Source organism: Micromesistius poutassou (genome assembly GCF_964030765.1).
Source record: "Micromesistius poutassou genome assembly, chromosome: 15".
NCBI classification, from domain to species: Eukaryota; Metazoa; Chordata; class Actinopteri; order Gadiformes; family Gadidae; genus Micromesistius; species Micromesistius poutassou.
In genome coordinates this window covers 3,838,902-3,855,012 of record NC_140285.1, presented here as the reverse complement: position 1 = coordinate 3,855,012, position 16,111 = coordinate 3,838,902, and the positions used below count along the sequence as shown (strand labels likewise).

The 16,111-nt window shown below is 44.3% G+C and overlaps 1 protein-coding gene across 1 annotated transcript in view; it reads right to left on the bottom strand.

Moving 5' to 3' along the window:
* sema3h (sema domain, immunoglobulin domain (Ig), short basic domain, secreted, (semaphorin) 3H) overlaps positions 1-9,203 on the bottom strand; it is a 47,063-nt gene extending 37,860 nt beyond the window's left edge. The window contains exon 1 of the mRNA XM_084479546.1: positions 8,981-9,203. Within this exon, the coding sequence (XP_084335672.1) occupies positions 8,981-9,086 (106 nt within the window). The 5' untranslated portion in view covers positions 9,087-9,203. The remainder of the gene's footprint in view (positions 1-8,980) is intronic.
* Positions 9,204-16,111: the final 6,908 nt, after the last annotated feature.

Sequence of the window (16,111 nt, the reverse complement as noted above, 5' to 3'; positions counted from 1 at the left end):
ACTTTCAGACATACAATGCCTCTCTCTTCCAAAGTCACGCGCGCACACACACACACACACACACACACACACACACACACACACAGGAAAAACAACCGCAAATAGACACAAAGGTCCAGACTAGAGAAACACAAACGTCATCTGAAAGAAAAAGAGAAAATAATAACGGTGGTTTCTTTTCCTTTCTTCCTTCCCTCTCTTCCTCTTTCTCGCCCTCTCTCTCTCTGTCTTGGGCTCACACATACTCAGGGGGGGAAATTATAGTTAAACACACAGACACACACGTCTGGCTTGTGTCACAGACAGGGCCAGACCCACGTGGACAGCTTGACCTTTGACCTCCGGTGCCTATGATTATTCATCATCATCATCAGACGACCGGGCCAGGGTCACGGTCACCAACACACACACACACACACACACACACACACACACACACACACACACACACACACACACACACACACACACACACACACACACACACACACGTTCTGTTCCCTGCTTAAGGCAGGTCAATTCATTTGACCCATTATTTACACAGGCCCGCCAAATGATCAGCCAACACCCTCATTTCACATCCACGCAGCTAATCAACTTCACATGTGATTAGTGACCAACACGCGCAGGCTTGTTCCAATATTATTCCCCTGGCGGCTGGGCCGGAGTTTAACCTCTGGCCCAAGGGCAGGCAGACAGACGGTAGGAAGCAGAGGCCGGACATTCAGACTCTTTTTCATTTTTTTAAGCATTTTTTCATTAGAGGTCTGGTGAATTTAGGAGTTAACCTTTCTCAAAGTCCGATTTTTACATAAAGGCTACAAAAATCTAATAAAGCTTATCATTCTTGAAGATGATAGTTTGTATTTTTTTTTATCTCGGTTTTAATTTATCATAAAAAAGTGAAAAATTTACTTTATCTTATATCTTGACCAGAGACTAAGAGTGAATCACTGTCATTGTCTTCTTCCTGTTTGTGGTGAGCCCTGAGACTAAAACAGGAAGTGGAAACCTTCCTCACAACCCCTGGTGATGGTATTTGATCTTCCCTCAGCTGATAAAATAGTTCAAGTGAAATTCTTGTGGTTTCTGTTCACTTTTAGGACGACCATGAGAATATGTCAAGCGTTCCAGTATATGCTGTGCCTCCATAGAGTTTAACATTCCTGGGAGGCCACATTGGATATCGTCTCAGTTTATGTTTTATGCTACTGCTATTCATTCCTTCTCATTGTCCTTTTGAGTAGACCACAATGTTCCATTTTAGATTTAATTCATCAATGGTTTTTCATGAAGTTCAGTTAGGCTGTCATCTTCTTTTTCGCCACATGAAAGTTAAAAGTATTGAAAGTATGGCATGAATTTTGGTCATGACTTCAATTCAATGCAGTCTATATCTAGGTTCTGGGTCATGAAGGCGTTCCGCGGGAAGAACTTATCAGTCGCTGTCCAGTCATGGAAAATAACAAAGAAAGGCCGCATGACTTGGAAGATCAAGGGTTTCACAATACAGCAACAAATATGAGGAGGGGCATTCCAAGAGAAGACTCAGGCCCTGATCACAGGGCACATCTAACATGCTTTTTTTGTTGAAGCCTAGACAACAGCATAGCATGTTTTGCTGTGCTAGCGGTTCACTCATTCACAAGTTACAATGACGATCACACTAACAAAGATAAATTCACGCTGTCACCGATGTCGGTGTCAAACAGGGGCCACGGCAGACACTCCTCCGAGTAAGGAAAATGAGAGAGGTTTTACTTTTAGTCTGCAGCGGTAGATCAATTATGAGTGGAGGGAAAACCCCAAGGTCGTAGCGTAATGAAACTAGCATCTGAGGGGATCAAAGACGTACTCTGGGCAGTAAGTGAAATGTGAAGCCACTGCTTTATGGCTAATTACAGCCTCCAGACTAAAGATAGCCACCGCATTAATGGTAATATACCCAGGAGGTTGGATTTACTGCATATCCCAACGTTGTCATGGGGCTGTTGTCACAAAACAGTGACAGAGACCAGGATCTGCTCTATAAACTGTCCCCGTGCATGAGAAACCTGATAGAACAACCAAGCCTCTAAGTTTGTGCCATTATAAAGTGGAGATTAAATCATTTTTAAGGATTGATGTGTCCGATGCATTCCTATGGGAATTGTGTCGGCATTCGATACCCCAAAACATTTCTGGAAGAAACGTTTACACGTTTCCCAAAGAAATCGTATTGGAAGAAGGCAGCGTACCGAGACATCGGATTACAATAGTGGGCTCGCCTTGTATCCTCAGTACCACACTAATAAACACATTGCACGCCCTAGAAGTCCAGTTCATGTCATCGGATACAGGGCAACAACACTGGAACCAAGTAATGTAAGGAAGTATTCATGGCTATGATGGCACCTCTAGGGAGCGTTTACATTCAGATTAGCAGTGAGGAAGGAGAACCCTAATTCTCTTTCCTCCTGAAAGCATTTCCTCTGTGTACAGCCCCGTGCCCGACAACACTGGCCTAGATAGAGACGGGGTTCTGAAAGAATAGATGAATAATGAAATATCCCTCCATTTTTAAATATTGTTTTTATGTATTTGCTGCATAATAATAGCACACTCACACCATGTAGGGCATAAAGGCATAGGGGCCGTGAGAGTTTGAGAGAGAGAGATGGAGAGCAATAGATAGATAGAGAGAGCGAGAGAGAGCGAGAGAGAGAGAGAGAGAGTGAGAGAGAGAGAGATTGAGGGAGAGAGAGGGGAGAGAGGGAGAGAATGATGGAGAAAGAAAGCGAGATGGAGATGGATGGAGGGAGGATAGAGGAGAGCATATAGAAGGAACCATCCATTAGTTTTAAATCGGATGCCTCCTTCAAATAATGATGCGTGACATTGAATAATGAAAATGCTATATTAAATATTTGTTTCGGTCATCACTCATCTGAAGATATGAGTTATGCCTAACACGTCATCCAGAGGTGCCAAAGTTGTGGCATGTTCACTGTTGCTTTGCAGTTAACTGGTGTTTTTTCAGTGTTTTTTTTCTAACCACCTTCCTAAATATCCATTTGTGCGTCATCGCCGTTGCACACAAGCAGACAGACGAGCGAGGGCCACGAGAAGTGTCGTAATGCAGAAGCCAGCCACACTGAACTCTTTGTGAGCAAATCTAGTTACCCGAAGCTATCTCTGTGAATTGATGACACTGTGGGTGAATAGGATGGGAATATATTTATGCTGTGTCTACGTGTGTGTGGGGGGGTATGTATGCATGTAGGTGTGTTCATGTGTTTGCTTGCAAATGTAGATGTATGTAGATATGTAGATGTGTGTGTGTGTGTGTGTGTGTGTGTGTGTGTGTGTGCTATGTGTACTGTATGTCCTTGCCCCCACCTCTGTGTGTCTCCCTGTGTGTGTGTGTGTGTGTGTGTGTGTGTATGTGTGTGTGTGGGTGGTTGTGTGTGTGTAATTTCCCATCTTTTCCCATGGTAGCGGACATGGCTCAGCCAAAGTGATTAGTCCATTCCGCCCTTTGTGGATGCCACTATAGAGTTCACCCTAACGTTACACAGGCTAATGTCCCTGTGTGTGTGGGGGTTTGTGTAAGTGTGTGGCATGTTAGAGCACTGCATGATTCCGACATTAAATTGGGGTTAAAAATAGGGATAATTTAGACGGAGAGACAGAGAGAGCGATGGGGTGATAGGGGGAGAGAGCGAGAGAGACAGAGAAATGGAGAGCGAGGGGCAGCAGGCCATTACTCTGTATCTCTCCATTTATCGTCTTCTTTCTCCTTCTCTCCCCCCCCCCCCCGCTCCATGCCTTAAACATTGGTTTAAGGCACTGTCAGCCTTCAGCCAAGTCCTACCATGAAGGAAAACTACAGGTGGAAGATAACTACAACTCTAAAAATGATGAATAGCACCGCACGCTCCTTCTCTCGGTCTATCTCCTCATTCATGTCATCGCCCCCACCTCTATCTTCATCTCTTCCCTGCTGTGTGCCTCTCTCTCTCTCTCTCCTCAAGCAGGAGGCGATGAGTGGTTGGGCGGGCCGCGGGCCGCTCGTGTCCGTGTGGTCCCGGTATCAAGACCAGGGGAGCAATGACCGACTGTGCTACGCCGTAAAAGCACCACTCAACACTAAATCAGCCCAGGCCTGACACCTCCAGGAGCTGGTGGTTTCCCAGAAATCCCCCTCTCGGTGAGGGCTTCAGGCGATTGGCTGCCCCCGATATGGTTCACCTTCTCTGGGGTGAATTATGAGCTGGAGGTGCCTGGTACAACTGGGATGTTTTACTGCCGGCAAACCGTGCTTCTCTACATGCCAGCTAATTTGAATGTCCAGCTCGGGATTCTCATGTTAGAGAGCTAACAGGCTGGCCGCGATCACGTCCAACTAGCTACTCCTCCTCAGGTTTTCATGGAGATTTGTAGCATAATATGTATATATAGCTTTCCACTAATAGGTAAGCTATAAAACACACCCACACATGCACGCACAGAAACACACAGACACAGACACACGCACACACAGACAAAGACACACACACACACACTGCAAACACACGCACACGCATGCACACCCACGCACACAAAGTCATCCCCAAATTTCCTGTCCAGGATTAATAAAGTTGTTTAAAATATATCTTTCAGGTTTTGAGGAACTTTTAATGACTTTGAAGCAAGGATTGCAAACTGGGGCACACATGCAAACACACGATTGATTATTGATTGATTGATTGATTGACTTATAGACCACATTATAGGGCCCCCAAGACTCTGCTCATATGAGAGACTAATCACAGAAACACCAAGAGTAAGTACTAAATGCATTGTTAGGGGAGCTAATTGGGTCTTCATTAATTAAATACATTCAATTAAAAACATTGAATGCAAAGCTCTACATTCTTGGTTGCACCAATCATTTCTTTCCAGTTGTTTTACATGTTTTGACTCATTGGGAACAAGTATAACTATACGAAAAAAGCATTCCCAGGGCATCTATGGACAACAAATTCATCATTCATTTATTTTAAGTGCAAGGCCCCTCCAAGCATTCATTTCTAAGACACACCCCACACCATGCACACACATTCACAAACACACACACACACACACACACACACACACACACACACACACACACACACACATTCCCAACACACCCCATACCATGCACACACACACACACACACACACACACACACACACACACACACACACACACATTACCAACTATGGATATAAAGGGACATCAATACGGCTGCTCAATACACATGCCAAGCTTGTATATAAACACAAATATAAAATATGAGCACCCAAACCACACTTAGGTGTGGGACATACATTAAACTTTCTCTCTCTCCCTCTCTCTCCCTCTCTTTCTCTCTCTCTCTCTCTCACAGACATTCCAATTCATCTTGCATTACCATCAGACTAATTTGTCTCCACTGTTCAAAGACATTCACACTGGACTCAGTAGAGGAGCGAACAAAGAGAGCAGGGAATGCTGGGAAGGACACACACAAACACACACACACACACACACACCTACACATTTACCTACCCGCAGAAACACACATCTATCCATGTATACATGCATTAATAATACACAAATATAGTGGCTCACACCCACCGATACCACCGATACTCACATATGCACACACACATTTACAAAGCACACACGTACTCAGCCATGCACTTGCTCTTGAACTTACACTGACACACACACACACACACACACACACACACACACACACACACACACACACACACACACACACACACACACACACACACACACACACACACACAGGTGCATGCAGCCACTCTAATACTGACACATGCCACACACCCACACACACATGAAAGCCACATTAATCAGCCTTCACTTCAACTTCATTAGAGCCGAGCTCAGAGTCTCCGACCACCTAATGTTCTGAAGAGAACCGTTCTACCACTCACTCTCTCCATCCCTCTCTCTTTCTAGCTCAATCCCTCACACTATCCCTCGCACTCCCTCTCTCTAGACCTCTCCCCCTCCCTCCATCTCTCTTTCTCCAAAACCATCCCTCCATCTCTCTCTCCCTCCATCCCTCTCTACTCCTCCATCACTTTCTCTTTCCCTCCTTCTTTGTCCCTTCTATCACTATCTCTCCCTCTCTTCCTCTCCCTCACTCCGCTATCTCCCCCTTCTCTCTGTCTCTCCCTCTGCATAATTGCCCTCTTTGCTTTCTAGGTTGAGATCACAGGATTCCAGTTCACATCACGTTGCCTTTGTAGGTCCGCCTGTGTTTAGCTTTATGTAAGAACATGTAATCAGACAATCTCTCTCGCTCTCCCTCTGTAGTGTCTGTTGGTCGTAAACAGTCTTTTTAAGAGGATGATAGTTTATAGACGAGTTACTAAACCCCTAGTTTTTTCCACAACCATGTTTTTGATCATGAAGTACTCACGGTTCTCACTACACTTGTGTGCCGAATTCGGTTAAGAAAACGTCTTTGAGGATTGTGAGCGTCGGTTGGGGTTTTGAGTTTGTTTGCGACGGTTGGGGATTGTAGTTTGTAAGCGACGGTTGGGGTTTGCCAATATGGGAGTTTTCTCCCAGTCATGTGAACTGGTTTCTTTTATAGCAGGGTTCAGGTTCTTGGTATCAAACAGGTGGTGCATTATGGGGCACAGGATGTGTTTGCCTACAGCCGTGGCCAACCCCACCCCCCAGATGGCACACCGTAGTATAAAACAAACGGCAGGAATATTTTTGCCATCTGGACAGCAATGAGGCATTCTCCGCACCAACATATCGATGCATCTGCTCCCATAACTTCATAGCAACCATAAAGAGGCGAGCGGGGGATAGATAGAGAGACATAGAGATATGAGAGATATAGAGATATGATAGAGAGGGAGAGAAAGAGAGAGAGAGAGAGAGAGAGAGAGAGAAAAGACAAGAGAGACGCATCATTATAAAACACCAGAAATCTTCTCTATAGCATCATCAATGGCAGAATACAAATGAAGAATAATGAGCATTGCATGAAAGGGGAATAATTTTGTGTTTCTGAAGTTGAGATGCTAGAAAGTAAAACTTCTGAAGGATATTTATGAAAGACAAAAAAAGAAGCACTAAATCAACATGAAAAGAAGTGCATTAATATAGATATTTTGGACGATAGGCAGGGAAGTCCAAACGCATTGTAATCCAAGCCCAACATTGTTTAACATGTACATAAATAAGCTAATATCGCAGTTGAAGTCTGAGAGACTTAGGGACTTGCCCCTGGAGGGAGCAAAATCAGATGTTTATTCTACGCAGATGATTTAATGCTGCTCTAAGAGAAATCTAAGCGCTTCCTTATGGTTCCTGTAGAGCATTCTGCCCCAATCTGCCGATCGAGGAAGACAATGATGGCTTTGTTATTGTTGATGTTGTGTTTTTTTTTTTTTTTCAAAGTAAGAGCACATCTCAGAAAAATGAATAGAGGCAAATTAACTTTAGACCTCCCCCACTAGTTTTAACCACCTGATCCTGACTTGGCGACCTCATTGTGCTGGGAGGACACTGCTTCAACACCACGGGCAATGAAGATGTCAGAATCTGTTCCCATGATCATTATCAGCATCAGTGTCTCTGCCTTTTCATTTGATGTCCATTGATAATGCACTCTGCCTTATGTAATGTACGCCTGATCTGCACTCCAGCCAAACGGGCTGAATAGTGTATGTGATGCAAATAACACTGAACATTAAAGGGATTTCATTGAGAGAGAGAGAGAGAGAGAGAGAGAGAGAGAGAGAGAGAGAGAGAGAGAGAGAGAGAGAGAGAGAGAGAGAGAGAGAGAGAGAGAAAGATAATCTATAACCCCTTTAATGACACCTAATGCATCTCATTTTACCACACTGACCCCAAACAAGTGTCAAACAGAGACCCCCCCAAACTTCACCTATAGAGCTGAGGAAACAAAAGGCTGATTGCACCCCATAAACCTCTTTATATCCAACACTGAAACACACAGACACACACACACACACACACACACACACCTACACACACACACACACACATACACATACACACAACCACCCCCCAGACCCACACACATCCACACCCAACCCACCACACACAAACACACATACAGAAAGAAACACACACATCCCCTCCCACACACACACAAACACAAATTATAATGTGAGGAATATTGATCTTGGAGTCTTGGCCTATTTCAGTACACATCTGACAACGCATTGAGATTCATGTGATTTCCAACAAGGTTTGTTGTGTTGCAGAGCCCACGCATAGAGAGAAGAGAGTCATTTAAATGAGCGAGAAGGAGTGAATCTGTGTGTCATAAATAGAGACCTCAGAAACGGAATATGGTTTAATAGGAGAGAAGCGCGAGCCGAAACCACGCATTTCTCTCCTATTAAAACATATTTGGTTTCTGTGGCTTATATTCATGCCAGAGATGAGCAGAACAACAAGGTGGTTTAGGTCTAAGCCAGGACGTAGCTCAATTAGCATAAACATAGGGGTGTTGGCCCTTTGAGAAAGTCTGGCTTCCAAAATACTGTACGGGTTCGAACACCACAATATCAATATGTATTCATTTATGGTTAGTTGAACGACTAGTCACTCATGTGTCTCAAGATTACCCCCACGGTCCACTGGGGTTATTTCAAAATACTGCGATACTGTTTTGTAATGTACCAGTAGTGTACCCATTGTATTAAGAGCATCATTTCATCAAGAGAATGCAGATACATTGTTAGCAGATTATGTTTTTACATTTTCCCAGAATCTTAACTCATGTGCACTAATAGCATCACAATACCGTATTGTTGTTGGGGCTTTTGTATATCCAACACCGTGCCCTAGTTATAACAATACGCTGTCTGGGACTCCGCCACACGGCGCACGCGCGTGTGCGTGTGTGTGTGTGTGTGTGTGTGTGTGTGTGTGTGTGTGTGTGTGTGTGCAGCGGCGTCCTCCTACCTGAGTGTGTGAACTGTAGTCTGGGTTGAGACGCTCTCCATGCGCCGGTGGACCCGGTGCCGAACAGTAGGGCTAGGACCACCCTCAGTGGCCAACACAGCTCCATGACTAGCCTTTCTGACTGGTGTGACCCAAACACACACACACACGCACGCACACACGCACGCACGCACGCACGGGTCTAGATCCCGAACACGCACGTGTACACAAGGTGCGACGCTGGTTGGAGGTGCACAGTTTCAGTCCCAAGCGACGGCGTTACTCAAGGAGCGAAAAAGAATGAATGAAAAAGGATGAATCCCAAGTGAAGTTAGTCGGTGTTGCGCACACAAAACATGCGCAATGACCAACGCACACACTCTCGCTGCTGCTCCTCGCAAGTGTGTTCCCCAAACACACTCACAGGATTAAAACTGAGAGTCACACACACTCACACCTCTTCTAGGTCCTGTTTGTGGAAAAGTCTGTCCACATGTGTGTGTGTGTGTGTGTGTGTGTGTGTGTGTGTGTGTGTGTGTGTGTGTGTGTGTTCCAATGTGCTGGTTCCTTGTGTGAGGATGTGTGTGTGTATCTTTGTATGAAAGAGAGTATCTGTTTGTGTGTATGGGTTTGGTCAAAATGCGGACAAAAATGTATTCCAATAAAATGGAGTAAACTCTGGCGATTGTTTGACAGCTAGCTCCTCAGTCTGACGGCTGGTCTCCTCTCTCTCTTTCCTCTTTGAACTGCTCCCTCGCTCTCTCTCAGTTTCTCTCTCCCAGTTTCTGTCTCTCCACATGTGACTGGTCTCTGGCACTCCCTCTCTGTTATGTATCTCTCTCTCTATCCTCTCTCTCTTTCTCTCTCTCTCTCCCTCCCTCTCTCTACAGCAGTGTCGCTGTGGGAGGTGGAGGGAGCAAGATCTAAAATCATTATACCCACACCCACACCCACACACACCCTCCCCCCCCACACACACCCACACACAGACACACACACAGACACACACACACACACACACACACACACTCATACACCCATCACACAAACACACACAAGCACGTAGTCTGTCTCTGTGTCACACAAACACACACACAGACCCATATTTAATCACACATACTGTCACACGTTGATGTGCAAACATGCACGCAGTATACAAACTCATTCAGATACACACACACACCAGGTCTGGCACACACCTATACACCCACACAGGGACACATACAAATACACACTCAAATATATTCATATTAATACACACACAGTATTTCTTTACTTCAAGCAAAGAGTAAAATACAAAGAATTTTGAGGCAAATTAGCTCTCCTCTTCACCTCCTATTTTATCTTCTCACCATCTCTCCCTCTCTCACACATTCTGTTCTTTCTCACTATCTCTCCCATATTCTGTCTCACTCTCTCCCTCTCTGTTAATAACTTGCCCTCTTCAGGGTGAGTTCTCCCACCCACTATGTAACTTGTCCTCTATCTCTCCTACATGTATCCCATCTCCTTCCTTCACCTTCATTATTCACTCCCCCCACGCCCCCCCCAACATCATTTGCAGATCGTAGCCCGCGGCGCTGCTCGCGCTATAGTCGCCCTCCTTCAGCTGCAGAGGTGCAGCGATTGCTAGTTCAGACGCAGGCCAGCGCCGCTAACTATTTATGCTCCGGCACTGATGAAAAATGAATTTGGGTTGCGCGCCAATGAGCGAGTACATGTTTCTTTTTCTTCTTCCTTCTGGTCTCATCCCAAATCAAGTAAATCATTCATTCTTCCCGTCCCGCGCGTTGTATAATTAAGTCTGCAGTGCTGAGGCAGCGCCCCGTGCAATGTGACCTCGCTGCCAGCCGTCAACAGTGATATACACTGATCCGCCATTAGAGAGAAACCATGTCGCCAAACAAGTCTGGTCACCTGGTTAAAAGATGCAGACTGCCGGGCATAAATCCTTAATTGGGATATTAAACTACTAAAGGCATGGCGTCAAGCAACACCGCATTGGGACAAATCTAGACATCTATAATCGTAAAAAACAATATATATATATCTGTTCTTTAATTGCTTCCCAGCCACAAGATGTGTTGGTTGTTTTGTGTTGTAATAAAACATTCAATCTGAGGTGGCGCCCTGGAAATGGTCAGGACAGAGGAGGACTTTGTGGACAACACAGTGTTGTCAAAGTGCTTAATGAGCTGCTCGCACAAACAGGACGGTCCGGATCCTGCCACAGTTAGTCATTCTGGGAGGTGTGCATCACAACTAGAGAAGGAGAGGAGAGGAATGCGAAGAGCGAAAAATACAGGGTCAAGAAGATATAGAGAAACCCCAAAAGGATTGCAGAAGGACAACAAAAAGACAGGAATGTTACAATTGTAATACATTGCCCCCTCTCTATTTCGTTTGACCACTGGATGACTCATAAGTCAAGGTATAAAAAATGCACAATAAACAAGACAACTCACTTGAAAACTAGGCACAAAACCATGGACTTCAGAACTTTCCATCTTTACGTCCCTCAAGTTAATTAGGCGTAACGGTGTCCGAATGGATCAACCCCCTTCTGAATGGTTCCTGTGATCTCTACAGGACACATGGCGTCATTTGGGGCAATTAGAGAGGGCGCTTCTGTTGCTCGGTTCCCTGCCAAACGCTTGGATCTCACCGCAACTTTCTCCTGGCCTCCCACCGTTATGATGCAGCTATAAAAGCAGGCATCTGTGCCCTCTTGTCTCTCCATCAACGGTCCCGACATTGGGTAAACATAAATGCATGAGTACATTTGACCTTTGGGTAAACATTGCAAAAATAAAGCCAATCTCATAAATAAAACCGTTTCTACCGTTTCTCTGCAAGTGTTCCCGCCGTTTGCTCACGCTGTGGAACGTGTCTCGTGGATACCTGGGCGAGTGCTGCTATCTTGCGTTGGTCGTCCGTCATTACCTGCCAGGAGAACATAAGACCGTTCAATGAAACCTTAAAAATACGATTTATACGGCGTTTAAATCGACGTATTCAAGCATTTACAGACGTCTCATCCAAGGTATAGCTTTATACCATTAGTTATATTACTTAAACAACAAGTACTATAAATCCGTTCAATTTGAATGCAGTTCTATCATGCAACAACATCCCTAATAATAGACCGATAGGCCTTGAGCTAGTGTGTTTAATCGTATTATTTCTTATTAACATGATGTTAAAAAGGGAAAAAAAAAAAAAAAAAGCTACCTTTTGGTTATGTATTTTTCAAGCTGACGATTGTTACTCTTGGGTTCGTTAATTGTTTCGCGTCACCAAAGAAACGCACGTTTCTTTTCAATTCGACAAACTTCCAATATATATTTAACGGTCAACGACGTAATGAGGTATTTCTGTCGCTAGAGGCCAATGTGGTTCTATACTCAACAACACACTACTACAAGAGTCGACAAACTCAACCGGGGAATGCGGCAGTACCACTTTAAGCGACTCAGCGCTGTTGTTGTTTGTGAGCATTAGGCCTTGCGGTACCTTGACTTCATACGAGCCTCTGACGTTTTCACGCCCTACGTGTGTGCGGTTGCTCATTTCGACTCGGAGTTCAAACGCACGTTTTAAAGAGAACCCTGTTTATTTATGAAGGCATTTTTGAGATTGTAGTTGTAAATGTTCTACGTCATAATACACACCACATCAATTGTGTGTAAGAAGTAAACCTTAGTAACAGGCCTAGGCTACATCAATGGACGTGAATCGTTCTTCCCCATACACCCTACCTGCTGCGCGCACTCCGGAGACGGGATCTTCGCTAGCCTATATGCACTTTTCACTTGGCGACTTGGCAGTGTAGTCCGGTTAAAAAAACAACAACCAAGTCGCTCTGTTTTTAAGTGATGAATGCGATTTCAATACGGGCAGGTTTTTTTAGAGCTTGCGATGTGTTATTGAAAACGAATGCATTCCTTACCCATGACAGCTAATCTAACATTGGAAGGCAACCTAAGCTAGGGTGCGGTGTTCAGGGCATCAAAAGTTACAAACCAAAACAACAACAGTGAGAGAGAGTACCGGCATTGGGTTTCTGGGGCATCTGACGCATAACCATGGTCAATTACTGTCATCAATTTGTTTGATGAAGTCACAACAGAGAGTGGAGGGGACGCAGCTCAAAGTCATAACTCACTCACTCACTCACTAGCCCATTATTTTGCTGCAGATAATACATTCCCCTGCAACCCGCCCCCCTTTCTCTCCATGCCGTTTACCATTGGATAGCCGCCTCCTCTCCTCCCCGCTTATTGGACAGAGCGAGCGGGATGATGAGCTCATATTGGTTAAAAATAGTTGGCTCGCGCGGAGCTAAAAATAGACCGGTATATAAAGCCACTGGTTGAGCTGCGCTGAGCGCCACACTCTCTAGTCGACACAGGCCCGCATAGACCAGGCAGGGAGATCTGCAATGGAGGCACAGACTTAGAAAGAGAGAGAGAAAGGAATTTGAAGGAGAGTGAGAGGCGTAGGCCTGGCTGTAGGAGTGCATTTTTCCTCTCTCTTTCTCCCTCTCTTTCTGTACTTCTGTCTCTATCTACGCCTTTCTGTCCGCCCGACTCTCTGTACTTAACGTCCGGTCCAAAGTGTGGGTTGTATATCCGTCCGGGCCCTTTATTATACACCCTGCTTAGCAAGCGGTTTTTGGATGGACTATGACTCACTTCCTTCCTTGCTGATCTTTAATCTCTTTCTATTTTGTATTCTTTGCTTTAGTTTTCTTATCATTATATTCTATCCTGTAGGCTCGTCCATCTGTATGTATCCACCTGTCTATCTGAATGTCTTGATATATCTATTGTATGCCTATATGTCTATGCATCCGTCTATATGGCTGTCCGCCTGCCTGTCTGTATCTTTCCTTATATCACCGTTTCGTCCTTGTGAAGCCAAGCCACAGTGTTACTGTTGAAATATGACCGTGTAAAAGAAGAGAACCTTTTCGTAGAACCACGTAAAACCGTGACTTAATGTTTTCACATCGGAGCTCTCCTCCCCTCGGGCCCGCAATCAATCACCCCACTTCCCCGGCCCCACTCCACTTTAGCTTCTCTCCCACCGTTGGAAAGGAGAAGGGACAGGAATAGATTTTCTTTAAACAAGTGTATAACAAACTGGTGCACCGTGTAACAAAAGAATGCAATAATTCAATTGCAACATTTTTCCAAGCAATGCTTTTTCCAAACCACCTCACTTGTTGACCCTTACTGGTAGCTGGTTGCAGACAGTCAAAACGTGGATGGACTCACACACGCGTGCACGCCCGCGCGCACACACACGCACGCACGCACGCACGCACGCACTTATCAGCCTCCAGCACATCCCACGCACTCCATCTCACCTCAGCACCCTACACACTGGTATTTATGCAGGGCTGGTGGTGTGGGCGATATTGGTCGTATTTATCTTCTTCCGCTTGCGGTTCCCTCTGCTCTTCCCTCATACACAGAGAACCAACTGTACCTACGGTTAACAGAGCAGAACGCCTCCATAGAAGTTCAACTGTAGGCTACCATATGAAATACAATAGCCATGTAAACTACTACTATAATGGGATTAACTACTACTATGTAAACTACTGTATGTATTCAAACATTTCCCTATCATAAGTATAACCTTACTGACCACTGTAAGTCTTCATGTTTTTGTATTCTGGGCCTACAGTGTGTGTGTGACATGATTAATGTGTGCATGACATGAGTTATGAGTATGTGCCTGTTCTGGACAGCGCTGTTATATGGAAAGGAGCAGTGATACTGCATGGCTTGTATTTTTAGTAGCAGTAGGCAGGAGCAGGCCTACTCTGTAGGGTGTGACAATGGTACCTATGCGGTACCGTATTGTGGATTATGTGTTTTATTGGAAATAGGGGCAAATATTCGTTCACAGCAATAAGGGCACGTCATGACAATTTGAGTAGTATATAAGTGACACACTCAGGCCTATATGGAGATGTAACAAGCTATTTCCACCTAAAGAATCATGATTACATGTGAGACAGCTATCTACCTGCCTTTTCAACTATGCATCATTTGTAGGAGACCTTTGTTTCATTAAAATGGCAGGAACTTACAGGTCAAGCCCTTGTTTTCCTCCACATCCCCGTTATTGTTTTTCATTGGACATTACGTAGTCCAGCAGTGGTGTCGAATTCCTTTAGCATTAAAATCAAGACATACACCCAACATTTACGTTTCTATTAAATATTACATGTACATTTACATTTACTGGCATACGTAAGGTTTGAGTGGTCAGTTAGTTTCATGGCCATTGTATTTGATTATTTATGCATCGGACTGTGGATTGTAATGCTGTCTCGACCAAGACTGATAAACCAATACACTTTACACAACTTGATCTTGTAAACCCTCCACTGGGAATTGATCTATATTGATGATGAAAGTCACTCCACCTTCAGGCACCCCCATCCCTACACCACAAACACAAAGAAAACATGTGTTACAAGAAAGTAATTTATTACACAAACCAAACCTAGTTTACAAATACAGTTTCCAGTCCTGTGCGTGTGTAGTCTAGTATGAACAAACCCACATTATATATTTACAGACTTATGCATTCAGCTTTGTTTTTCCTGTTCCACTTTCACAAAAAAAAAAGTAAAAATACAATAAAAGCATAAAAAGGAATTTGTACACAAGGAGACTTACACTTTCTTCCTTTTGTCTTTATTTGTCTAGTTTGGGTTCAAAAGAAAAGAAAAACCTATACAGCAATTGTGGTCCTAACCAAGTTCTAGACAAGCAGCAGTGGCCCGCCTTTATCCTTTCTGCCCAATACCAGCATTTGGCAGGGATGATTGATGGGTCTAACAACCTATTGTAGATGAAAAAAAGAAAAAAAAAAAGCTAAAATAATAAAATTAAAAACAAGAACAAAGCAAAGACATTAGCAGTCCACAGTCTTCCACCTCCCAATCTTAAATACTGATAGACAACATATTAAAGATATATCTTTTTTTTTAAAGAAACATAAAAACAAGAGTAGGTTTCTAGAACTTTCCTCCACCTGGGCAAAAGGCAGGAAGAACAGGAGAAGGAGACGGCTCACAGGTGTTCTGAGGGTATGGGGGGCAGGGGGGAATTATGGATGAATCACATCTAG